Raw genomic sequence first — 24,905 nt, 5'->3', positions numbered from 1 at the left:
GGAGCTGGACATTATGTTTGATTTGCATTTCTTTGATTATGAGCGAAGCTGAACATTTTCGTGTGGGTTGTGACAATTTGTATGTCCTCATTCGTGAGCTAACTTCACGTAGTTTGCTCATGTTTGGGGGTCTTTGCTGACTGTGTGCTCTGAGTGGCAGTGACATCAGCTTTTTTCTGTAACCCGTTTCTCCCAGTTTGCCGTGTGCCCTTGCTATGATGAGGCTTTTGCTGAACCTTCATTTTTACGAAGCCAAAGCCTTCCATCTTTTCCTCCTGATCCCTTCCATTGTGTAGAGCTTAAAGACTTTGTAGCTTAGCGGCTAGAGCGCTGGCCACATGCACTGGAGCTGGCAGGTTCGAATCTGGCCAGGGCCTGCCAAACAACAATGACAACTACAACCAAAAAAAAAAAAGCCGTGTTGCGGTGGGTGTCTGTAGTCCCAGCTACTTGGGAGGCTGAAGCAAGAGAATCGCTTAGTAAACCCAAGAGTTGGAAGTTGCTGTGAGCTGTGATGCCACAGTACTCTACTGAGGGCGACATAGTGAGACTCTGTCTCAAAAAAAAAGAAACCTGATGTTTACCTTTTTTTTTGAAGTTGCTATAATTTTACTTAGATTCACAGATTTGAACTGTATCAGTACCGTGACCGGGGGGCAGGGATCTCTCCTTTGTGGCTGTGCTCACCGGCCCCAGGGCCTGATCCCCGCACATGCATGGATCTGCTGGTGCAGCATCACCCGGCTTTAATCACTGCAGCTCTTGATGTTTTTAAAGCTGGAAAGGTAGGTTCCCTCTCTCTGCTCTTTTATTTTTCCAAAATGTTTTAGCTTCTTTCACCTGTTCAGAGCTTCTCCCAAGGTATGATTTTTAATGGGCAAAGTGTGTTTAACTTTACTGTGTGTTTTCACCTGGGGCTGGACTGTGTGAATCAGTCTGATTAAAAAAGAAGCTTTAATAATAATAAAAAATAACTCTTCTTATACAGGAAATGTGACTGGGTGGCCCTCTGCTGTCCCTGTGCCCCCAGGCTGTTGTGACCCCTCCTGGGGACTGAGTCCAAGGTCTACCATGTGCTCTCAGCCACCCCTAGGCCTACACCCGCAGTGTGTTACCAGCTTCTTCCCAGGGTCCTGCCTACCTTCCCCAGTTTTGACCACAAAGCCTGCACGGGGACGTTGGTGGGTGGGGGACCCTGGCTGTTAGGACCACCCACGATAAAAGGGACAGCCTCAGAAGGAAGCCCCCCCCACCCACAGGGTACAGGTAAATGCTAGTGGCCACTCAGGGGGAACTTGAGGGGCAGAGCACAGAGACAGTGTGAGGTGGGGGCCCAGAGGTCCCAGACAGGCAGGCAGCCCCTGCCCCTATAGGAAGGTGGCCCAGATGGAGGAAGCCTGCAGGGGGCTGCCTGGGCCCCATCCACTCTCTGGGCATGCCTGCTGCGGATAAGGGGCTGGGAGTGGTGAGTGGCAAGAAAGGACCAGAGCTTGAGTCTCACGGTGTCTAATGGATGGGAGCCCCTGGAGCCCCTGGAAGGCAGGGCCTGAAGCTCAAGAAGAGGGTCTGTGAGCAGAAAGAGTGGAAGCCGCTTTACCCTGTGTGGGTCATCCCGTGGCACCCCCACCTTAGAGCCCCTGAATTTTACACAGTCTTGGCTCCATGGGGAGGTGCTAATCCTGGGGCCATGCTGAGGAGGGAGACTCTGAAGCCAGGGGGGCCGAGGGGGCTGGGATGGATACAGAGGAGCGTGGCCCCAGGCAGGCCCGGACCAAGTCGCACAGGAACCTAAGCAGTCTCAGGTGTGTGGGGCCTGCACGTGCAGTTGTGGGAACATCGAGTAGATGCCACACTCGGCCAGGTGACATGTCTGAGGGCCCCAGGCCCACACAGGCTTCCCTGGGACAGGGTCTAGAGTCTGAGGTATCCTCAGACCTCAGCCAGGTCACTCTCCAAGTTCTCCCAGTGGCCTTTTTAGGAAGGGCCCGTGCCAGGACTCTGGTGGTGGGGAGGTTGAGAGGCCCGCCTTCTGAGCAAATGCACACTGGACCACGTGAATGTTTGCTGCTGGGGGCCTTTCCCTCTGCCCACCTGCCCAGTGCTCCCTGAACTGCATGGTCTTCAACATGTAAAATGGCCAGAGGGTGCCACCTGGTGGGGGGTGAAGGTCACACTGGATGGCAGGTCTGCTGCCTCCCTGCAGGGGATACCCTGGTCACAACAGAAATGGCCTTTGTCTGGGCCATGCTAGGCTGGGCTTCCTGGAGAGCCTGGACCAGTCTGGGTGGGTGGGGCCTCACAGGTGAGGGCTGGGCTGTTTGGGGGCGGGGCGGCAGGGTGGGGTTGGGGTGGGCTGGATTCAAAGCCAGATCACTGGGTAGGGGGGCTGTCTTCCCTGCTTCTTTCTCCTCTCTCCCCCGCCTTCTCCCTCCCCCACCTCAGCACAGCTCATGGCCTCAAGAGCCGGACAATGGCTGATTGGACATTGATTTTGACACTGGGCCCGGCTAATCCTGCAGGTGTGACCTGGCCTAGGTGACTTCGAAGGTGGACTGGACTTCATCACCTATAGACAAACAGCATGTCCAGTCACTGGCCCCACAGGACGGGCTGGTGGCCAGGCGCAAATGGCTGGCATCTGAGTATCCCTTTGAGGACTGGCACCTGGCCCGGTGGGGGCCTGCCAGGGCCGGGCATGTGGGCCCACCTGTCTGGACAGGCTTTCTGTGGGTCCACTTCATGGCCCTATCCTGCACCCCAGGAGGCCAAGGCAGATCGGGGGCAGGTGCTCTGGCCAGGCCTGGCCCCAAGGGCTTTGTGTGGCCACTGGTGGAACCTCCCAGAGGGGCCATCACACTGGTTTCCTGCCTGTGACTGCCCTAACACATCCTGAAGATTTGGTGACTTATAACTGCACAAGCTTGTTATTGTAAGGTCTGGAGTCCAAGGTGTAAACTCACCATCAATAGCTGTAGTGGAAGTGTTGGGGGGCCTGCCTCTCATGGAGGCTTCTGGGAAGGACCCATTCCTGGCCTTCAGTAGCTCCGCAAGGTTGAGTTGCCCCCATGGGTGGGTCTCCTGTCCTCTGACTGCTGCCCCCTCTTCCACGGACTCTCATGAGGGTGTCAGACTCACCTGATAATCGAGACTAATTGCCCATCACAAGTTCCCTTCCTGAATCATGTCTGCAAAGTCCCTATCAGATGACAGTCACAGGTGTATGGGATTAGGAAGTGGACAGTTGTAAGGGCCACTGTTCTGCAGATACCAGGTCCTCTCTTACCAAACCTGGGACAATTTGAGAATCAAACTGGATTCTCCTGAATTAATCTTAGTAACATATTACAATTCACTGAACAAAATGGGAGTCCCTAAAAGGTATAAATGGAATGAAAATAAGTGTCCCGAGTGCATAAATAGGTGGGTGGGCTGAAGGCCCAGTGAGCCCTTATAGCGGAAGAGCAGGATCATAGCAATAGTCACTGTCCCGGGGTCTGTGCTGGCTGACTTGGTGCCAGGGCAAGGCTGGTGAGTAAGAACTTGGGCTTGGGCTATAAGGATCCTGGTGGGTCCCCTCATAAGAAGGGGAGAGCAGCATTGAGGAGCCAAGGTCTGGGCACTCCTGTGCACATCATGATTGGGGTATGAATGGTGGGCTGCCGCCAGCACCAGCGGTTGGTGAGCAGGGCTGAGCACCTTTTCACTGTTCTGGGGAGCCCCCGTACAGTGTCATGGAGGCTGGGGTGCTGGCAGGGGCAGCAGGCTGGGGGCTGGCTCGACGTGGCCCTTTGTGCAAGTGCTTGCTCAGGGCCATGTAAGAGGCACAATAGGATCGGCGGTCACGGCAAGGCCAGGCAGGAGCCAGAGGGTTTGGGGGAGGCTGTCAGCTGCCAGTGTTGAAGAGCTGGACACAGGGTATTTGTTTAAATGGGGTTTTCAGGAAGTTCCAGAAATAACACCGTGCAACTCCCACCTTCTGGGCGTGGGTTTCTGGAGCGTGAGGTCCCAGCTGACCCTGCTCATCCTCTGTGACCCCAAGCAGACTCCACATGGGCCTAGGCCTCCCTCACCACTAGTAGGGCTGATCCCCAGGGGGTGAGCAGGCTCTGGCTGGCCCAGACCCAGACATGCCAGCTGGACCACCTTGGGTGGACGTGTAACTCTCTCAGCCTTGGTGTTCTCTCCTGCGAAGTATGGTCGGGACGTACTGTGCAGGCTGCTGTGGGGACCAAACGGGATGTGTGTGCACTCCTATGTGTGTGCGTGTGGGGCCAGTGCGCAGAGGATCTGAGCATGTGCTCCCATGCATGGTTGTGTGCATGTGTGTTGTTATAGCAGGCATCATGGTACTCAGGGCACTGGGCCTGGCGCTCAGCACCCTGGTCTGCCAGAAGCCCTACAGCCTGGGGCCAGGCAGCAGGGCAGAGAAGCCTCTAGAAGTCCAGACGCAGCGGATGCCCTTAGCTCAGGATGTTGGGCAGCTGACCCAGGTGGGGCTTAGGAGTTGTGGGAACCCTCCTCTCCGCCTGGGTCCTCCTGTGGCTGAGAGCAGGGTACAGGCTTGCTGGTGACCTGGACCAAAGCACCTAACACTCATGGGCCTCAGCATCCTCATTTGCAAAATGGCAATAGGTCTGAACCAAGGGTCTCTGGGTGAAGCTCCTGACACATGCTGTGGCCCTTGGGGTGGCTGCTGTGGTTTCTACTGTTTTGGGACAGGTGGGGGGCTCTAGAAACTGACCTTTTCTGTAGATTTGGAAGTTCTGGTGCCCAGCCCCTTTCTGTGCTGCCTCTGGCTCTGGCTGGCTTCTTCGGCCACCTGAGGGACCAGGCATGGTGGTGATGGGGAGGCTCATTCTCTGCCCTGCCCTTACCCAGCTCTCTAGTCCAGGTCTGCTGGAGGTCAGGAGCAGACTCTAGGGGGGGGGGGGTGGCCGGCAGGTCATGGGATCATGGGAAGAGGACCCAGGGTGGCTGAGGTAGAGGCCAAGGGGAACTGAGGACAGGCCTCTGGGGACAGCACCTACCCGGTAGAAAGGGCTGTCTGGCCCTGAGGGGCACTAGGGGAAGGACTGCAGAGACTACTGCTGTGTCTAAGGACCAGGAGACCACCTCCCGGCCTGAGGACCACAGAGGGGCTCCTGCACTTGGCCAGTATGTCCCACCCGGGAAGGGCCTAGCTGCTTGGGGATCCTTGGCTGCCAGGGGAGCGTGGGTGGAGGTGGCAGGAGGGGAGCGCATGACGCTAGGCGGCCACAGATGGAGCAGGGAGGGGTGCCATGGCAACAGCACAGTCTCTAGGGTGCCAGCTGCTCAGCCCCATGAGTCCACACTGAGTGGCTTGGGGGTGACTATACTATGCGAGGGTCACCTGTTCACCCCCCCAGAAACCTTACCACTCATGGTCCTGTGGGATCAGGAACATGGCCTGGCCCCTTAGGTGTGGCTGCCTTCACAGGGGTGTTTGCCAGGGAAAGGCTGAGCTGGCATCCCTGCCGCAGTGGCCCAGGTCTTACCCTTCTGTCTATCCCGACCCTGCCTGCCTCCTGCTCCAGGCTTCCCCGTGTGGGTGTGGGGAATGGCCTGCAGACCTGAGCAGGAAGCCCAGGCTGCATGCGCCACCGGTCCAGGCTCTCAGGCTCACACCACCTCCAGGCAGCCATCCCAGATGCCCAAAAGCCCACAGCCCTGGCAGAAGCATGATCAGCCATGCTGTCATCAGCTGGCCCTCGCCTCTGCCTTTCTGGCAGTGCAAAGATGACAGCTGCTTGAGCTGGGTGTGCAGGGTGGTGACAGGGTCCCGAGAGGTCAGCTACTGAGAGCTGAGAGGCTGTAGGTGCTCAGTGGCCAGAGGAGGGGATGTGAATTGGAGGTGGGTGTGGTAGGACACGGCAGGCCCAAGGACAGAGCTGCCATTTCAGTGTGCCACCTCCTCTGTCCCAGGGATGCCCAGGCTGGCCACTGTGCCATACTGTGGGCACCAGGCTCACCAAGTGTCACCAAAGCCTCAGCACTGCTTGGGAGTCCTACTGTGGCAGCCAGGCTCTGGTTGGGTATTGGGGACAGGTTGTGCTATTGGGGACAGTTTTCCCCCCAGGGTGAGGGAACTTGCATTGGCCGGGTACTGTAGAAGGAGGAGTCCAAGGACAGAAGCAGCACCAAAGGCCCCAGAAGTGCATTCAGCAGAGGGATGACTGGAGGTGTGGAGCACATAGGGAGACTGCTGCCCAGAGACACTGTCCCATGTTTGCAAGGAAGACTGAGAAAACTGTGTCTCAAGGCCCTGCACCCAGCTGCCTGGAGCCCGGTGCATGGCTGGGGGACAGCAGCCAGTCCACAGTCTCTCCTGCTTGGCAAGGTCTATGAATTCCTTCCTGGTCCCAAAGGGAAAGGGAAAGGGAGGGTGACTGGAATCTCTGAGAGACGTGGGAGACCCCTTGCAGCCCTCGACCTCTCAGAGGTGCCCATGAATCCTAGCATTAGCAGCTGGGCAGGGAGTGGCTGCTTTGTCTACCCCACATCCCCTGCCAAGGCCAGAGTGGTCCCCTGTGGGTGGCTGGACTTGGGATCGTGGACTCTGGTCACCACAGCTACATTTGTCTGTCTACCTGCCCTGGCCTCTTGGGGCAAGGAGCTGGGTGCTGAGGTCCGGGCAGCCAGGCCTCCGGTGGGGACAGAGGGTACCTGTGTGGGCCACTGAGGCAACCCCCAACTGAGCTGCCTTCCCTGCAGACGGTGCCCCACTCAGTGAGCTGTCTTGGTCATCTTCCCTTGCCGTGGTGGCCGTGTCTTTCTCGGGGCTCTTCACCGTCATCGTCCTCATGCTGGCCTGCCTGTGCTGTAAGAAGGGTGGCATCGGGTTTAAGGTGAGGACTGGCGTCTGTGGGGCTGCCCCTGGGCTGAGGTTGTGGCCCTCTTCGGTTCACATGACCCTGAGCTTCCCGAGGCCACGTGCACCACCTCTACCACTTTGGGTGCCCTCTGTGGGTGTGTGTGACCTGACGCCATCCTGTCCTGGCTCAGGCTCAGGCCCCCGGGTGTTTGGGAAGGCTGAGGGTGGCCCCTCATGGGCTCCTGCACTGGCACTGGAGGGGCTCACTTCCCTGGAGGGGCTCATTTACCCAGAGGACCAACTCCTGCCGGGGAGCTGCCCGTGGGGCGTTCTGGTCCTTGCCCAGCTGAGGCAGCAAAAGGAAAGCAACGCCACCCAGACACATGTCCTAGCACCGAGACCTTCCCAGCATTGGAGGTGGGAGGCGGATCTAAAGAGCAGGCTGCCATGTGGGGCAGTGAGTGACGGTGGCCCACAGAGATACCCTCTGGGACTGAATTCTGCAACTGAGGCCTCCCTTCCCAAGGACGGTGTCCAAATGCCATCCTCTGCCCTGGAAGCCCCCATGGCCACCACATGTCCAGCTGCAGTTCCAGGCAGGGAAGACCAGGCAGAATCTGGGCTAAAAAGCCCAGCCAGAGGCACCGCCCCAGAGCCAACAAGGGCTACATCCCTACTGATGAGCAGATGCGGCCGGCGAGGACCCTCAGTCACTCACAGGCCCACCAGGGCCAGCCCCACCTCTGGGCTAGAGGTCAGATTCCTACTCTGGGGGAGGTCAAGGCACCCTGCCTGTATTTGGGGGGCACCTTCATATTAAATGACCCACGCCCCAGCCAACATCACCCCTATTTCAGGGAGACAGCCTCAGAGTCCCAGGAGGGGCCAAGGGAACAGGTGAGGAAAATGACATGACCCTTGCCAGAACTTTCTTGAGGGGGCTCAGACCCCATTAACAGGGGGTAGCTGTGAACCTGAGGGTCCCCCCCTACCCTCTGGGGTGCTATCCCTGTGACCTGCTGGCATCCAGGGCTGGGCCGGCAATGCTGGTGTCTGCCTGGAAGATCCTGAGGCCAGAGCTTCAATGTGGGGGGGCTGCAGCTGGTGGGGGGAGCCTGGGAGGTACTTGCAGGGCCTTTGTGTGTGCCACCCCCTCTGTGCTCAGGGGCATGAGGCCCAAACAAGGGCCAACTCCTCCCCTGTAGCCTCCTCTCCTTTGGGAACATGGTGCTGGAACATTCCAGCAGCAGCACGCCTCTGTGCAGAGCCTGCCTCTGTGGTGGGCTCCTCCTGAGCCCTGGGGCCCGCGCCAGGCAGGGCCATGACGCTCACTGGGAGCTCCATGATTGCCCACTGTGCTGGCAGCCCTGGGCCCCCAGGCATCAGGTAGAGCCCCTGTCAGAGTTGGGAGTGGCATTAGAAGGCATGCGGGGTCCTGGGGAGGGGAAAACCAGCCCACTTCCCCCATCCTCTCAGTGTGCAGGCCAGGACTGAGATACTGACAGCCTGCAGCCCTGCTTAGCAGTGAGAAAACCAAGGCCCAGAGAAAGGAGGTTCCCTGGGGTCACACAGCCATTTGAGGAGCCCAGGCTGCCTCTCTTCCAAGCCAGCCATCTGTGCACAGGAGCATGGCCCCAAGTGGGTGGCCTGAGCCTCCCTGAGCCTCAGGGCAGTGACGATTGTGGAGGGATGGAGAGGCTGTGCCAGCTGCCCAGGGATGGAGTTGGTGTCAGCGAGGTGTTTTAAATTGGGCCCAGGACTTAAGGGACTTTGCCTCTGGGCTCAGGAATGTGCTGTGGACCTGGCCTGGGCGTCCCCCCCCAGATAGGTGTGGCTGCTACATTTCAAAATAGCAGCCAAGCCAGGAATGGCTCAGTCCAGGGCTGTCCGGAGCCAGGCTCTTAAGAAGCTCTGGGAGCACCCAGGAGGTGGTGCAGCCACCTGGGGCAAAAGTCCAAGGGCCACCTGTGGGCAAATAGCTGTGGGGTAGAGGTGCTGCCTCGGGGTGCAGATGGCTGTGTGCTCACTGCCCAGGGATGTCCAGGAGTGCGCCTTGTCCTGGCAGGAGTGGGGGCACTTACTTGTTTCTCCCGGCAGACTCTGGGGTGGGAACCCCATCCCCGAAGCTGCCCTGTGGCAGGGCATGCCTGTGGGCAGGGCCCAGGGTGAGGGGCTCCTGGGGGGTGGGGGCTGGTTCTGGACGAGGCTGTGGTGCTGCTGTCCTGCAGCCCCTTCTTGTTCTGCCTTTGGTCCTTCCTGGGACAGTGGTCCAGGGCGGGGCCTGGAGCCTGGCCTGTGGGAGCCGCTCACGCCTGTGGCCTGGCCCACAGGAGTTTGAGAACACCGAGGGAGATGAGTATGCAGCCGACTTCTCGGCGCAGGGCTCCCCAGCCGCGGCAGCACAGAACGGGCCAGACGTGTACATCCTGCCGCTCACCGAGGTCTCCCTGCCCATGGCCAAGCAGCCAGGGCGCTCAGGTGAGTGTGTTGGGTGGTGGCAAGTGCTGGGTGATGATGGTCTTTGGGGGTTATCAGGGTGCGCAGAGCCCAGGATGAGCTCCACAGGCTGGAGAAGTGGGTGGGGGTGGTGGTGCCTGGGGCTGTGGGCGCCTGGGCCTGCACCCAGCCATGCTGGGGGGGCCAGGGTGTGTGGCCCTTTCCAAGCCTGGGACTAGCTATGTGCAGGCTGGGGCCACCCTCCATCCTGCATTGCCGAGCGGCTGAGCAGGCTAGAGGTGGCTGGTCACCGGTCCTGGGCTTAGTCACCCACATGCTGGGGTGGGGGCTCTTCTGCGGTCCCCAGATGCTTGACCCCAGACTCCTGCCCCCTTGGCGCCACCAGGACTGTGAAGACATGGCCTCCATTGTGCCTGGCTAGAGAGGAGGGGCACTGGTAGGCCCCCCGTGGGTGGCTGTGAATTGGCCTTTCACTCAGACTTGGGGTTGGGGGGGGCCAACTTGGTGGCGCAGGCGCAGTCAGGGGCCTGCTGTTGTCTCCGTGACCCATGGCGCTGCCTCTGCCATGTCTGCACTTGCACCCATCCTGGGGTTGCTGCCGCATCTTGGCTGACCATTCGCACAGGGCAGATGTGGGGCCCATGCTCAAGAGGGTAGGGCACATAGCTGAGCTTCAGGGGTCCTCCTCCCACTTAGTCTTAGAGCCTAGGTGATGGGCATGGGTCACTGGGACTAGTGCCAGTTTCATGGGAGCGTCTGGCCAAGGACTACCCCCTCATTGTTCACCCCCAGCCTGTTGGAGACGAGTCAGGCCCTGCTGGTCTTGTAGGGGCTCTGCTGGCAACAGGGCCTTGGCACCACAGCTGTTGCTGTGACAATGAGCAGGCCACCCCACCTGCCCTGAGAGCTCAGCCTTTGCTGTGGCTGGGAATCCTTGGGGGCTACAGCTCTCCACAGCACCTCACAGACCCTCTGTTGCAAAGGGCCCTCAGCCACCCTGAAGCACAGGCCCTGAGGACAAGGTCACAGGGACCCAGAACAGGGCAATGGCTGCTTTTCTTCACTTCTGCATCTCTGGGTGCAGTTTTCTGGGGGGGGCGGGAGGGTGGGAGGAGAGTACCTCCTTCTAAGGAGGGCATCCCCCAGACATCCGGGGTTCCAAGTCCACGCAGGAGTCCTACCCCTCTGGAGAGTACAGATGGTGAGCACAGCCAGAGCTGCTGTTCCTCCTGCAGTGCTGGAGGGGCGCCTCTTGTCTCAGCACATTCCTGTCCCATCACTGTCTTCATGTCCACAATCAAGACCCTGAACCTGTCCAGGACAGTGAAGGCTAGAGAGGGGTGCCTAGACACAGCCCAGTGGGACTCCCCCAAATCCTGTTAAGCATCCAGTCAGTATTCTCTGGGTCTCTGGACCCTAGCAGGAGCCCCCTCCCCACTGGCAGCTAGCCCTCAGCTCACCCACCCTGGGGCCTCGGGCAGTTGGCGTGGGAGCAGAATTCAGGGAATTCCTTGGGCTGGGCAGGGTATGCGTGGGCTGGGCCAGCCCTGGCCCCTTCCTCCCATCCTCACTGACCCCATCTCTCGCTGACCTCAGCCAGCCAGCCTGCAGGAGAAAGGGCCCAGTGTGCTCCGTGCAGGGCTGTGCCAAGCAGCCCCCAACAAAGGAGCTTTTGGTGCACCCAGTGCAGGGATGTCAGCCTGTGGCAGGGCAGGGGTGGGCTGCCTCAGTGCCCTCCCTGAGATGTAGCACCAGCCTCCCATCCCAGCCACACTGCCTGCCTGATGTGGCCTGTGTGGTGGGTCCAGCTCCAGGCCCTGCTGTCCTTGGCCTGGCTTGTCCCTGTGGCTTCAGGCACCCCCTTCCACAGATGCCCAGATAGATGCCCGGGTGTGGCTTGCAGATCCCCAGCTTTCCTGGGCAGCAGCCGCCCCTACCTCCAAGAGGACTTGGCTCCTGATGGAAGCCCCTTGGTGGTCTAGCCTGCCCCCACCAGATGGCACTGGGGCATTCGGGGTGACTTGGGATAGGCAGCCCTTGAGGGTCTGGGTAGGGAGGTGGGGAGACTGGGGTGGGGTCCCTGAGCCTCTGCCCTGCCACAGTGCAGCTTCTCAAGTCCACGGATCTGGGTCGGCACAGCCTCCTGTACCTGAAGGAGATTGGACATGGCTGGTTCGGGAAGGTGAGTGTGTCTGAGGAGGGTGGGCTGGGGTGCATACCTGCTTCCCTGGGTGCTGTCCTGGCTGGGGGTGGGGGTGCTCTCCAGGTCCTGCAGGCTCCTCCCCAGGAGTCCTCAGGGTCTGCTGCAGCCCTTCCCTGTAGTCCATATGTCAGATACTCAGAGGTGACTGGGTAGGGGCAGTCCTGGCTTATGCCCAAATCCCCAGCCTGGATGGGACAACTGGGTCCCTCTTCCTCACTGCAGAAGCCCGGAGAGAGTGGGCACAGCAGGGGCCTTGGGGAAGATTGGCACGAATGACTCGGCATACCACAGCTGGAGGGGTCACTGGGTGGGTCCACCCCGTGCTGCAGATGTGTAAACTGAGGCACAGAAAGAGAAGTGGCCTGTTCTGGGGGTGGGGGGGGTGATGCCTCTCCCACAGGTGTTCCTGGGGGAGGTGACTGCAGGCGTAAGCAGCGCCCAGGTGGTGGTGAAGGAGCTGAAGGCCAGCGCCAGCGTGCAGGAGCAGGTGCAGTTTCTGGAGGAGGCCCAGCCCCACAGGTGGGCACCGCGTTGGGCACCGGGGGTGCCGGGACCTGGAGCCTGTGACAGAGACTCTGGCCACTGACTCCTCTTGTGGGCTCCCGCAGGGCCCTACAGCACAGCAACTTGCTCCAGTGCCTGGCCCAGTGTGCTGAGGTGACACCTTACCTGCTGGTGATGGAGCTCTGCCCCCTGGTGAGTCACTACCCACAGCTGCCTGGTGAAGGGGTTGAGCTGGGCCCCTCTTGCCCTGCCAGCATGTGGTGCCACCCTCTGTGGGCCTCACCCCGTAAATTGGGACCCTGGGGGCCTTGTCCTAACTCCAGAGTGGCCCTACGTGGAGAGGGTGACCAACATCACTGGAGTCTGGGGGTTTGGCAGCTGCTTTTCAACCTGCCTGTGTCCCTTGAGGTCCAGCACGCGATGTCCCAGCAGCCCTGGGATCAGTCCCCCACCTCAACTTGTGGCCTTGCTCTTAAAGCCAGTCAACGTGAGCAGTAGGTGCTGTCTCCCCTGGGCAGCTGCCAGGCACCCAGCTCAGCCCCACCCATCCCCAGCCCGGGAAGGGAAGTGACGGGTGGGTGGAGGCCTCCAGGGCCAGGCAGCAGTGTGTGCTGGTGCCCCCTCCCCAGCTGGCTGGTGACCTGCTGCGCTCCTGTTGGCAGGGGGACCTCAAGGGTTACTTGCGGAGCTGCCGGGTGACAGAGTCTGTGGCACCCGACCCCCTGACCCTGCAGCGCATGGCCTGTGAGGTGTCCTGCGGTGTCCTGCACCTGCACCGCCACAACTATGTGCACAGGTGAGGTCATCTGTGCCGGCTGGGTCACCCTCGGGCCAGGTCCCTGCTCTGTCATGTCCTTGGGTAGGTTCACACTGGGACTCGGCCCTCCCCTGAAGAAGGGGCATTTGGGTGACATATCCCTGGTGGGGTGCTGTGAAGATTAACCGGCAAAGCATCAAATAGCTACCCTGCAAAGGAACTACTAAGTTTTTTAAAAATCAAGAAGATAGAGGTTTGACATCTGTTTTGTAGGAGGCTTGAAGAAACCCATACTGTCCAGCTGGCCTGTCCTCTGTCTCTGAGGCAGTCAGCCACAACCCGGAGGCCCCACACCCTGTCTCCCTCAGGCAGCAGTGGGTGGGAGGGCTCTGCACTGTCCTGCTCTGATAGAAAGACCAGCCAGGATACCCAGCCCTGGGAAGCCTAGGGGGACATGCTGGAAGAAATGGTGACGGACGAGTGGCCCCGCCCAGCCCGCATGCCGCACGGCTGTCCTCCCCAACAATATCCTGGTGCTGAGTGGTGACTCAGGCGACTCCAGCATCAGTGATTTTGTTGAAGAGGGCAGCTGCCAGCCTCCCGACCTGCCCAGAGCACACAGCCCACCCCAAGTCCTCAGCGCAGCCAGCAGTATGGCAGGTGTGGGTCGACCCATATTTGCTCCAGTGCCCTGTGCCCTGAACACCTGAGTGACCACCAGCCAGGCAGGGGTAAAGCTGAAAGCTAGGGCCAGCCACCAGGTTAGAGGTGACCCAGATACCCCACAGATGCCTCATGTCCCCACCCTGCCTTAGGGTCAGGAGGGTGGCCCAGGGCGAGCCTCAGTTCTGGCCCTGCAGGGGCAGGGATGAGCCAGGACCTGGAACACAGCCCTTGGCAGCTGGCAGGGTTTCCAGGACACCCCCACTGAACTAAGGGGGATGGTGTCATGGGGTACAGACAGGCAGGGCCAGGGCTCTGGCTGCCACATGTGTCCGTGAAGAGCAGGGAAACAGACTGGCACCAGAGAAGGGCAGGAGGTGTGGGGGTCCAGTGCTGGCTCCAGCCCTCTCTGCCCCTTTTTCCTCATCTGCACTGTAATGCTGCAGGCCCATCTGCACAGCCTGTGCAAAGTGCCCCGTGCTAGGCATGGGGGTGGGCCCCTGGCAGCAGCAATGGGGAAAGGCAGTGGCAGCTTCTCAGTCTCCCCCTCCTGTCTGCCCACCGGGCTGAGCCCAGGATGCTCTGGGCAACCAGCCATCCAGTTGTTGGCAAAGGACCCTCTGTGCTGGACGCCCCAGCTCGGCCCACCCAGCTGACCATGCCCCTGCCCTGCAGCGACCTGGCCCTGCGGAACTGCCTGCTTACAGCTGACCTCACGGTGAAGATTGGCGACTATGGCTTGTCCCACTGCAAATACAGAGTGAGTTGGGGGGGACCAGATGCGACAGGGTGGGGCACAGGGTTGGGGCCAGCTTCCTGGCAGGGGTGACCCTTTCCTCCCCTTGGGTGCCCACAGGAAGACTACTTTGTGACCACTGACCAGCTATGGGTACCACTGCGCTGGATCGCGCCCGAGCTGGTAGACGAGGTGCACAGCAACCTGCTCGTGGTGGACCAGACCAAGGCCAGCAATGTGTGGTGAGGGCAACTTCCCCAGTGGCTACCTTCCCACCAGTGCCAAGCCATGGCCGCTTGTGGAGTTGTGGGGGGCTGCTGCTGCCTGTGGGCTGGGTTGGTGGGACCCGTCCTGGGGCAGGGCCCTTGACTTGCCTCTGTTCCCACAGAGAGGTTTGGGGTGGGGTTTGGTTGACACTGGGCATTGAGTTCAGACTATATTTGGTACAGGGGATCCCCAAGACTGCAGGCCAGAAGCTTAAGGCCCTGAGCTCCTACTGAGCCAGGTCTGCAGGCTCTACAGAGTCAAAGGACCTTGGGAATGGAGGGTGCAGGCTCCATAGTCTATGGGGGTGTCTCCCACCATAGGGTACCTGTTCTTGGCCTTGGAGGGCCTATCCTGCTCCCTCCCCATCCAGGCCTCAACTGGCTGTCCCCCTGCTCCTGTTGAGGCCTCAGAACCTGGGCCGTGGACCAGCCCCTTCCTGAGCTCTCAGGGCCTCCCCTAAGCTGGTTAACTGTGACCTACCCCATCATGGGACACTGCTCCCTTCTTCCACCCTTGCCTTGCTGTCAAGGTGCCCTTCCCAGCCTGGCCACCCTAATGCATGCTGGCTGGGGTCCCCAGTCACAGGGCTGTGGCCAAGGGCACCACACTGCTCCCTCTGTGGCCAAATTGACTCTGTTTCTCACTCCCTGGTCTGAGACAGCCTGGGGTCCAAAGAAGCTGGGTGCAGCTCCTGGTCATTGAAAGGACTCCCCAGTTACCTCCTCCAGCGCTGAGGACCCCTGGGCACCCCTGGTCTGGTCCCCACCCCTTAGCCTTCTGTTCTCAGGGTCTAGTCCTGCCCCAGGCTCTGCCCACCTTCTGGCTCCCTCTCCTGGTAGTGTCTGGTCTTCTATGTGTCAAATGAATGGACAGTGCACTGGGCTCCAAGCAAGGCTGGGCAGCCTTTTGTTATATTTGCTAGGCCCCTGGTGCCAGGTTTGGGCCTGGGTATGTTGGTGTGTTGTCTCTTTACTAGAGGGATGTGCTATCCTTGGGGAGGGGCAGCTGTTATGGTACTGAGCTCTGTTCCTAGAGGTGCAGGAGGCTGCGGCATCCTCTGGCCCGTGCCACAGCCCACCATGCTTGCTCTGTTTCACGGCTGTCACCTTGCAGGTCCCTGGGTGTGACCATCTGGGAGCTCTTTGAGCTGGGTGCACAGCCCTACCCTCACCACTCAGACCGGCAGGTGCTGGCCTATGCCATCCGCGAGCAGCAGCTTAAGTTGCCCAAGCCCCAGCTGCAGCTGACCCTGTCGGATCGCTGGTGAGGCCCCACCACACCTCTGGCCTGTCCTGGCCAGAGGGGCTGGGATGGGGGGTGCATAGAGTTCCCAAGGCAGAGGCGGCTGAACCTGACCGCCTGGAGATCTGGCCTCCCTAGCCTCTGACTTCTACCTGCAGCCTCTGTGCCCTTATAAGCAGGGAGGGGTGACCTGCAGGGAATGTAGCCCTCTGCCCACCCAGTGCTTGGCCTGCCTTGAGAGATTTGGGGAGTCACTGAATAAAGTGGGAGGGGCCCTCAAGGCAATTTGAGTGTAGGGGAGCCCCACCCCTTGCCACTGAGGTGCCCCTCCCAGCCTAGCCATCCCTCTTTGTTTTGGACGGGGTCCCCAGTCACAGGGCTCTGGCCAAGGCCACCATGACTGCTCCCTCTCTTACTAGTGTTGCCTTTCCCCCATTGGGTTTCCTGGCCTGCACCACCCATGGGGGCCTCCCCGCAGGTATGAGGTGATGCAGTTCTGCTGGCTGCAGCCTGAGCAGCGGCCCACAGCTGAGGAGGTGCACCTGCTGCTGTCCTACCTGTGCGCCAAGGGCGCCAACGAGGAGGAGGAGGAGGAGTTTGAGCAGCGCTGGCGCTCTCTGCGGCCGGGCGGGGGCGGTGTGGGCCTCGGTTCAGCGGCGGGCGGTCCTGCGCTGGGCGGCGCCGCGGACAACGCGGCCGCCTCGTCCTTCCCGCTGCTGGAGCAGTTCGCGGGCGATGGCTTCCACGCGGACGGTGATGACGTGCTGACGGTGACTGAGACAAGCCATGGCCTGAACTTCGAGTACAAGTGGGAAGCGGGCTGTGGCGCCGAGGCCTTTCCGCCGGAGGGAGGTGCTCTAAGCCCTGGCCGCGTCGTGTGCTTGCAGGAGCTGTGCCCGCCGGTTTGTGCGCCCCCTGGCGTGGTGCCCGTGCTCAGTGCGCGCAGCCCGTCGTTGGGCAGCGAGTATTTCATCCGCCTAGAGGAGGCCGCGTCCGCCGCCGGCCACGACCCCGACTGTGCCGGCTGCGCCCCCGGCCCCCGCGCCGCTGAGCAGGATGACAACTCTGATGGCAGTGTCAATGAATCACTGGCAACAGAGCCGCTGATGGGCCATGCGCAGCCCGACGACAGCCCCTGGGACAGCTGTGATCACCACCAGCGCAGGAACCTCGCCGGAGACTCACTCTGCCATTCCCGCATGCTCTCGCTCTCGCCCTCACACGGAGCCCTAAGGCCAGCAGAGCACAGAGTCCAGGATGCAGACTGGGGCTTGGCTGCCTTCTGCCCGCCCTTCTTCGAGGACCCACTGGACACATCCCCCTCCCGGTGCTCTGTGGGCGGGTCATCAGAGGTTGAGGAGGAGCTGGGAGAGGCTGGAGCACGAAGGGCCACCCAGCAGAGACACTGGAGCTCCAATATATCCGCCAACAACAATAGTGGCAGCCGTGATCCTGAGTCCTGGGACCTGGGCTACGGGGGCAGCTACACTGAGGACTGCCCCAGCCCAAATCAGACCCTATGGGCCTCGCCTGAGCGGGATCACCCCATAGCCCAGGAGGACCCCAGAGAGCCTCTGCTTGGGCTGCAGAAAGCCTCCTCTGGCCAGGAGCCAGGCCACTGTCTTGATCTCCCCCATCTGTGCCCTGCCCAGGGTCCTGTTGTCTCCCTGGTCACACCCACCTGGATAGAAGTGGTCATTAATGGGGGCGAGCCCCAGGCAGAGCCCAAGCTTGCCCAGGAGGCTGAGGGCTCTGCTGGACCCCAGCTACCCCTTCCCTCCCTTCCTTCCCCTTCCCAGGAGGTAGCCCCGCTCCCCTCAGAGGCGGCTGGTGTCTCTGATGTCCTGCCTGACACGCCCAGTGAACCTGCTCAGGGTGCTGACAATGGCATCAGCTGCTGTCCTGAGGTGGAAATACCCAGTAGTGAGGACGAGGACACAACTGAGGCCACTTCGGGTGTCTTCACCGACTTATCCGGTGACGGTCCACAGGCTGAGAAGCCAGATGTGGTGCCTGCCTTCCGCTCTCTGCAGAAGCAGGCTGGAACACCTGACTCCCTGGACTCACTGGACATCCCTTCCTCAGCCAGTGATGGTGGCCGTGAGGTCTCTAGCCCATCAGGCACTGGCAACCCTGGTGGGCAGCCCCGAGCCCTAGACAGTGGCTATGACACAGAGAACTATGAGTCGCCTGAGTTTGTGCTCAAAGAGTCTCACGAGTGTGAGCCCGAGGCCTTCGGGGAGCCAGCCTTGGAAGGGGAGAGCCCTGGGCCTGGGACTCGGCTCTCTGCCTCTCTTGCAGGCCTCAGTGAGAAGAACCCGTACCGGGACTCGGCCTACTTCTCTGACCTGGACGCTGAGTCCGATCCCCCTGTGGCCCACAAGAAGTGTAGGGGAGTCCAGGTCCCTGGGCCAGAGGCAGGCGTGAAGAGCCCACAGAGCCCTGGGCAACAGTCTGTGCAGCCTTCTCCTGGGCCTGAGGTGCCCAGGGAGGCACAAGGCACTGGCCCCAGGGAGGTGCTGCCACTCGATGGGTCTTCCCTAGAGCCAAGCGCTGACCCCAGGCCAGAGCCTCTTGAGTCCCAAGGCCCAGCCAAGGGGCCACCTGTGCCCAACGCCAGCCGCTCCAAGCTTTTCCTGCTGACCCCAGTTCTGCCAAGCTCAGAGGGCAACAGCTCCGAGCTCCAGGGGGCCCCTGGGCCACTGTCAGGGCTGACCCAGCAGGAGCGGACAGGGGGCCTGCCTGCCCCTAGAACCCCGCTCTCCCTAGCTCTGCCCGGCCTCCCTGCAGCCTTGGAGGGCCGGCCAGAGGAGGAAGAGGAGGACAGTGAGGAGAGCGACGAGTCAGACGAAGAGCTGCGCTGCTACAGCATCCAGGAGCCCAGCGAGGAGAGCGAGGAGGAGGTGCCTGGGGTGCCCGTGGTGGTGGCCGAGAGCCAGAGCGCGTGCAACCTGCGCGGCCTGCTCAAGATGCCCAGCCTGCTGTCCGAGGCCTTCTGCGAGGATCTGGAGCGCAAGAAGAAGGCAGTGTCCTTCTTCGACGACGTCACCGTCTACCTCTTCGACCAGGTGGGCAACTTCAGCTCCAGGGTCTATGCGGGGCGGCGGAGCCGAGTGTGTGTGCCCAGAGGAAAAAGCGGGGAGGGGCTGCAGCTCCAGGTGGCCTGAACCACGTGGTGTTCTCACCCCTCCAGGAAAGCCCCACTCGGGAGCTCGGGGAGCCCTTCCCTGGAGCCAAGGAGTCGCCCCCCACGTTCCTGGCGGGCGACGCCTCTCCCAGCGCCCCGGCGCAGCAGAGTCCGGATAACCGATCCCCTGAGGGCCTCGCGACAGAAGAGGGTGAGTTGGGCGGGACCGGGTTCCTGACGTCACGGCGGCGAGGGAGGAGGGACGTTTGGCATCACGGTGGGCGGGGCCCGTGACTTCCAGTCGGGATGGGGGCCGTGATGTCACCGAGAGCGGGTGGGGGGTCTGTGCCTGACGGCGGGTGCGCGGTGTGGGGTTCGTGACGTCACGAGGGCGGGGCTGGGTCCCTAGCCAGCGGGCGCAGAGACGCGGAGGCCACTTTGCAGGCGGTGTGTTCCAGTGGGACGATGACCTCCCGCTGACGCCGGCCAAGGACGCCTTTGCGACGCCCCTGGCGCTGCCCGTCCCAGCCGGGCCCGGGCCCTTCTCGCGCTTCACTGTATCGCCCACTCCCGCGTCGCGCTTTTCCATCACGCACGTGTTCGACTCAGACGCGAAGTCTGTGGGAGGTGAGGCTGCCCAGGCAGGTGGAGGAAGGGTGCGCGGTGGGGGGCCGTCTGCGTTGGCCATTCGAGTGTGGCCGCCTCCCCGTGTGTATCCTACAGGCTTCTGCTTTCTCCCTCCCCTGAGGGCCCCCACCCAGCTCTCCTGTGCCTGGCCCTGGCCCTGGCCCTCTGAGCCAAGGCCCATGGTGTTCTGGTGGGTCCACTCCTGTCTGCCTCAGCTGGGCCAGGGGCCTGCCCTCCCGCTAGGCTTCCCTCAAAGCCCCCCTCCTGGGAGAAGCCCCTGTCTGCCCACCCAGGTGGACTCAGTCCTCCCCAGCTGCCCAGCCTGTACTGCAGCCTTCTAGCCTCATTCCTGGGGCAGTGCTCACACAGAGTGTGTGACCTACCAGCTGGCCACTAGCAGGCGACTGCTGGCCCTGGCCTGTTTCTCTGTCTGTAAAAGGACTTGGAGAGCATTTGCTGGGACATTGCCAGGCCTGAGAATGGGTGACACACGGGGAGAAGAGAAATGGGTCCCTCTCCCTCCTAGACACAGGGAGACTGACTGTAGCAAGGGGCCTGAGGGCCATGGCTCCCAGTGGCCAATGGATGGAGTCCCTGGGAGGAGGGTAGGTGGGAGTCATTGGGGAAGGGACGCTGGGTGTCTCCCTGCGTGCTCATGAGGTACCTCCTTTTTGCCAGGCTCTGCAGCAAGTGCTGGGGATGGGTGTAAAGAGGCTTGAGCCCAAGGCAACTCCCACCCGCTGGAGGCTGGTGTCACCGGAGCCCTTGCCGGGCAGCAGCGAGGATAGTGACCAGGAAAGAGTGAGGATGTGGCCCTGGCGGCTGCCAGCAACAGGTTCCAGTGCCTCTGTGACCCTCCCATCCATCTCCACCCCCACAGCACTCTGGAGAAGCAGGAGGACAAGAGGCCCCTCTGGCTGGGGCAGTGGATCTGCCGCACCCCCAGCTCCGTGCTGCTCCTTGGGGGCCAGAGTTTGTCCTGGACACTTGGGTTTGCTGCCTGTCCTAGGGGTGGGGCACCAGTGTACACTCTAGTGTTCATGTGTGCACATACTCTGGCAAAGGCCTGCGCCCCTGCAGCTAGGTAGCTGCTGGACACTTGGCCTCTGCAGCCAGGGAACCTGCTTTTCGCCACTAGGAGCCACATTCCCCTTCTGGTCGGCTCCTTCAGTGTTCACAGGACACTGTGCCCTTGGCCCAGCGAGGCACAGGCCCAAGACAGTAGCAGCCTGGCGAGCCTCTTCCTACCCCCTGCACCCCCTCCCCTGCCCTGCCTGGTTCTGGGTTTGCTTAGCACAAGGAGAGGACTGTGGCTGTGTCTCTCTGCTCCGTCTCAGGGTTTGTGGGTGTTCCCCCTTTCATGGCCTCTGACCCTAACCTACTCTCCCCATGGGCTAGGGCCAGTCCCGCCTAGGTCCCACTCCTGGAGGCTGGGCTGGGTAGGCCATGGTGGGTAGCCAGAGAGCTGGGGGGAAAAGGGCTTGCAGGCTGCACCTCTGCTGTGTGGGCCCCGTTCTAGAGGTGCCCTCAGCAGGGTGGAGGATGTGGCTCCACCCATAGGGTACTGCCCAGCCCAGTGCCACAGCTGCCAAAGGAAGGCAGAAGCCGTAGCCCACGGCTCATGCCAGGGCTCCTGCCGGCAGGGATGGGGCACAAAGGAGGGGTGTACTGGGGGCTGGGGCAGTGCAGGGAGTATTTTTGTAACTGCTGTCACTGGAGCAAACGGAAGCGGGGTGAGCTTAAGTTATTGTTGCCAAAGAGATGTAAAATTTATTGTTGCTTTGGGGGGAGGACTTGTTTTTGGTTTGTGTTTTTTGTTTTTTATTAGTTTGAGGCTTAGGATGCTGGTGCAATGATTTTCTTGTTCCTTTTCTTGTCTGTTTTTTAAGAGAAATCAAGCTAAGAAAAAAATGGCTTTGTGTGGTGCTTTCTTTTGGGGTCTGCAGATAAACTCCTGGGCAGGAGGGAGGATGGGGTCCAGCTGCCAGCCCTAGCTTCCTCACTGTCCCACTGTCTTTGGCCACCCTGGTGGCAGGAGATAATGTCCTAGACTCCCCCACCCACCCACCCAATGTCCTGGTAGGGGGTTTGCTGTTCCCTGCAGCCCTTCTCTTCCTATCCCTGAAGCTGGCCTTGCCAGGGATGGCTAAGAGGGTGGCTCCACAGGCCTCCCAGGGCAGCCGCTCTCCTCCCTGCCTGTCTAGGGGCTGTGCCTGTCCCTCTGCCTGTGGGCCAGGGGCCTACACACCTGCCCCAGCCTGAGCTGCTATCCAGCTCTTGGCTTCTTGCCCCGGACTGTGGTCAGCTGCAAGTGGGTTGGGGGTGTCAAGCCCCTCCTTAGAAGGCCTGTGAGGAACCAGTTCTGTATGAGACCTCCCCAGTTAAGGACTGTTGTCAGCAACATGGGTTACCACGCTGCATTTCATCCACAAACGTCAGATAGCACAGAGCCAATGATAAAAGTCTTAAAATCTTGTATTTCAGCAGACTCCCCTCCTGTCCCTGCAGGAGGCAGCTGAGGTGGGGAGGTCCCCCTCCCCCCACCCAGTGGCACACAGCTGGGCGAACCAGGCCACAGCACCTAACAGCACCTAGCAATAGGAAGGAGACCCGAGAGCCCCAGAAGTGGGTCTGCATGAAGGCTGGGGGATATCAGGGGGCTGCAGAGACCCTGGAACTGCAGTGGGAGTCTTGAGGCCCAGGAGTCCCAGCTCCGCACTCTGGCAGGGTAGGCCATGAGGTCTGCTCCCCTTCCAACCCATGCTCCTGCCTCCCACCCCTGGCAGATGGATAACATCTCTGGAGGGCAGGCAGCTGTTTATTGACTGGAAGTAGGACAGAGTGGGCGGAGCAAGGGCAGGTAGCTGGGCCTCAAGTGCTCCTGACCCAGGTGTCCCAAGGCTCATGGCCCACGAACCCAGAGGCGCCTGCCCTCAGCAAGGTTGGTCTCAGGCTCTCTGCTGCCTCTGTTTGGGTACTGTTGGGATCCAGTCCAGCCCAGACTGAAATGGGGTCAGCCTGGTGGAGCAGGCGGGTGAAGGAGGGGCGGTGGTCACATAGGCAAGCAGAACAGATGTCAGCTGAGGAGGGGAGCAGACCTGTCGTTGGTCACTGTCGGCTTCAGCTGTATGTGGGCGAAGGGATTCCTGAGGATGAGAGAGAAGATCGGTTTTAGCTTGGGACAGGCATGGGGTGAGCTGGACCACCCAGGCTGCCCGATGTCCCCACGGACCCCCAGGGCTGGACCCTGAGGGCCCATCCTTGGGCCTAGAGCCCATGGATGTAGAGGCTGTGGGGGTGCAGAGACAGATGTTGTTAGCGAAGCCTATTGGCCTCAGTGTCATCGCCCCGTCCCCCCATGCCCCAGGGGCACCCCCACTTTGCTATCAACCCTCCCAGGGCCACATGAGCAGGTGTAGTGAGGAGGGGGTCCAGCTGACATCTGCCATGTAGAGGCAGGAGCCACAGCCTTCTCAGGCCCTAAAAAACAGCCCCCCGCAGGCCAGGCCCAAGGAGGATCTGACAACACCAGGACACAGCTCTGTAGACCACAGAGGCTGTCCAGGCATGAGGTGTCTGTAGGAAGACACTCAACTCCATGGAGACAGATACAGGCGCACATACACTGCAACCACGGGGCTGGCGTGGACACCCAGGGCTCCTGCAGAGGGCTTAGCACCTGTCACCTGGGAGAGCCAAGACCTCTGCCAAGCTCCCGGGGCCATAGCTGACACACAAACAGGACTCAAGACAAGAAGTTGAAATGCAACAAGATGAGCAGGTGAGGGGCCCTGTCTGGTTCTTATGGAAGCCTCATCTCTCTGGAAGACCCATCCGGTGGGGACAGTACAGATGGCATGTGGACATGGAGGCACGGCAGGGACAGGACTGGCTCCAGCAAAGCTGCGCTCAACTCCGGACATTACCTGGAGTGGAGTTGCCTCCGGCATGGCTGGGTCCCCCGGAGCCTGGGTGGCCATAGCAGGCCGTGGGGCAGGTGGGTAGGGCTCCATCCATGTTCCCAGGAAGCACCCTGGGCTGGGCACATATACCTGCTTTCCCGAGGATTTTGTGTTTTCTAAAAAACTGCAACACTTGCAAGTTTTTAAAAGAATGAGGTGTGGAGTAGAAACAGCGTGGAGGCTGCCACAGCCCCAGAAACAATGCAGCGGTTTTCAACCTGTGGGTTGCGACTCTCAGGAACTGTATTAAAGGGCCGCGGCATTAGGAAAATTGAGAACCACTGATCTAGAGTGTTAGAGGCCCAGAATAAATATACCCCTGCTCCATCAGGGTTTTCCTGGGCTTTGACCTGGCTGGGGAGCTTCACCTTCCCTAAGGCCCAGGCAGGAGCTGCCTGGGGGCTCTAAGGTGAGGATTCTGCCATGGTCAGTGGGTCTGAGGGGTGGCCTGTGCTTTTCCTGCCCAGAGAAGAGCTCTGTGGCCTGTGTCTGTCCCAGAGTCAAGTGTCTGGTGTGATCAGACATGGGGCCAGATTTTTCTATTCAGAGTCTGGGACAGCAGGGGGAAAAACAACTGCCCCTGGGGTTGCAGATAAGGGAAGTTAGCTCTAGAGCCAGGATGCAGGTGACCTGTGGCTCTGAGGATGCACCTTACTCCTAACCTGACTCACACCCGATTCTCAATGAGAAAGATTTGGTGGCAAAACCACATGGCAGCCAGGACAGGAGAGGGAGGGGCAGGTCTCTGCTCTCTGGCCCACACTCTTCTAAGAACATGGGCTGGGCCACAAACGCTATGTCTGGTCTTGGCCTCATGGGGAGGCAGGACCTCTGAGCTGCCTTCAGCAGCCCAGGTGAGAGACCCCACCCCCTACCCCCCCATCGCTGAAATGCTAGGCCCACACCCAGAGGATGCCTAAAAGAAACCACTTGCCTGTGTGACCCTGGGAGGGGGCAACAGAATGGGACACAGTTCAGAGCCCAAGGCCACTGTGAGGTCATCCCACATGCTACAAAGCAGGTTCCATGGCACTCGTCCCTGCCAGGACATGCACCAGGCCCCGCTTGCCTCCAAACAAGCTAACCACTAAGAGACAAACCCATGTGTCCCACACCCAGGAAAAGGGGAAGCCAATGAGAATGCCCCAGAGCGTTGGGACCCTGGAGGCAGAGTTTGCTTCCCAAGTGAGACCTCAGGGCACTGGGAACTGCTGGTGAGGATGAGGAAGGGTGGCAGCTACTCTGACACGCAGAAAGGAAGCCTACTGGCTGGGCTGCAGCAGGACATGGCAGGCGCAGGCACTGCTAAGGGCCAGGGAAGAGGCAGGCTAGTGGGGAGCCTTGCGGGGCTTTGAGGGGTTGAGGGACCCCGCCCTGCCCACAGGCAGCTCTCAGGAACACTGTGACCAGAGACCACCCTCGGCCACCTGAGGTTCTGTCTGTAGCCCCTGCACATGCACACACGGCGCAGTTCCCACCCTAGAAGCACAGCACGGAGGAGCCCGGCGGACCGCAGCCATCTGGGGCT

The 24,905-nt window shown here is 60.7% G+C and overlaps 2 protein-coding genes across 15 annotated transcripts in view; one reads left to right on the top strand and one right to left on the bottom strand.

The window, feature by feature from the left end:
- AATK (apoptosis associated tyrosine kinase) overlaps positions 1-21,472 on the top strand; it is a 35,571-nt gene extending 14,099 nt beyond the window's left edge. Inside the window, exons 1-15 of one of the 10 annotated variants that reach the window (XM_053570479.1) lie at positions 6,737-6,866; positions 7,359-7,586; positions 9,163-9,310; positions 11,392-11,471; positions 11,893-12,011; positions 12,101-12,188; positions 12,659-12,792; positions 14,092-14,176; positions 14,273-14,394; positions 15,533-15,682; positions 16,140-16,431; positions 16,549-18,729; positions 18,855-18,999; positions 19,233-19,415; positions 20,094-21,471. In XM_053570479.1, the coding sequence (XP_053426454.1) occupies positions 6,822-6,866; positions 7,359-7,586; positions 9,163-9,310; positions 11,392-11,471; positions 11,893-12,011; positions 12,101-12,188; positions 12,659-12,792; positions 14,092-14,176; positions 14,273-14,394; positions 15,533-15,682; positions 16,140-16,431; positions 16,549-18,729; positions 18,855-18,999; positions 19,233-19,415; positions 20,094-20,134 (4,041 nt within the window). In that variant the 5' untranslated portion in view covers positions 6,737-6,821 and the 3' untranslated portion in view covers positions 20,135-21,471. Of the gene's footprint in view, positions 1-6,732; positions 6,867-7,358; positions 7,587-7,689; positions 7,730-8,586; positions 8,998-9,162; positions 9,311-10,421; positions 11,306-11,391; positions 11,472-11,892; positions 12,012-12,100; positions 12,189-12,349; positions 12,495-12,658; positions 12,793-14,091; positions 14,177-14,272; positions 14,395-15,532; positions 15,683-16,139; positions 18,730-18,854; positions 19,000-19,232; positions 19,416-20,093 lie in introns of those variants that run through there. The other 9 variants (XM_053570482.1, XM_053570484.1, XM_053570483.1 and 6 more) reach the window with 9 other exon arrangements.
- A 748-nt stretch (positions 21,473-22,220) lies between these two features.
- Positions 22,221-24,905, bottom strand: part of BAIAP2 (BAR/IMD domain containing adaptor protein 2) — a 66,091-nt gene continuing 63,406 nt past the window's right edge. For 4 of the 5 annotated variants that reach the window (XM_053570490.1, XM_053570493.1, XM_053570494.1 and 1 more), the window contains one exon: positions 22,221-22,561. In XM_053570490.1, coding sequence (XP_053426465.1) covers positions 22,492-22,561 — 70 coding nt within the window. In that variant the 3' untranslated portion in view covers positions 22,221-22,491. The remainder of the gene's footprint in view (positions 22,562-24,905) is intronic. The other variant, XR_008375662.1, reaches the window with a different exon arrangement.

This window comes from Nycticebus coucang, chromosome 18 (genome assembly GCF_027406575.1).
Source record: "Nycticebus coucang isolate mNycCou1 chromosome 18, mNycCou1.pri, whole genome shotgun sequence".
Lineage (NCBI taxonomy): Eukaryota > Metazoa > Chordata > Mammalia > Primates > Lorisidae > Nycticebus > Nycticebus coucang.
This window is presented reverse-complemented; position numbering and strand designations above follow the sequence as displayed.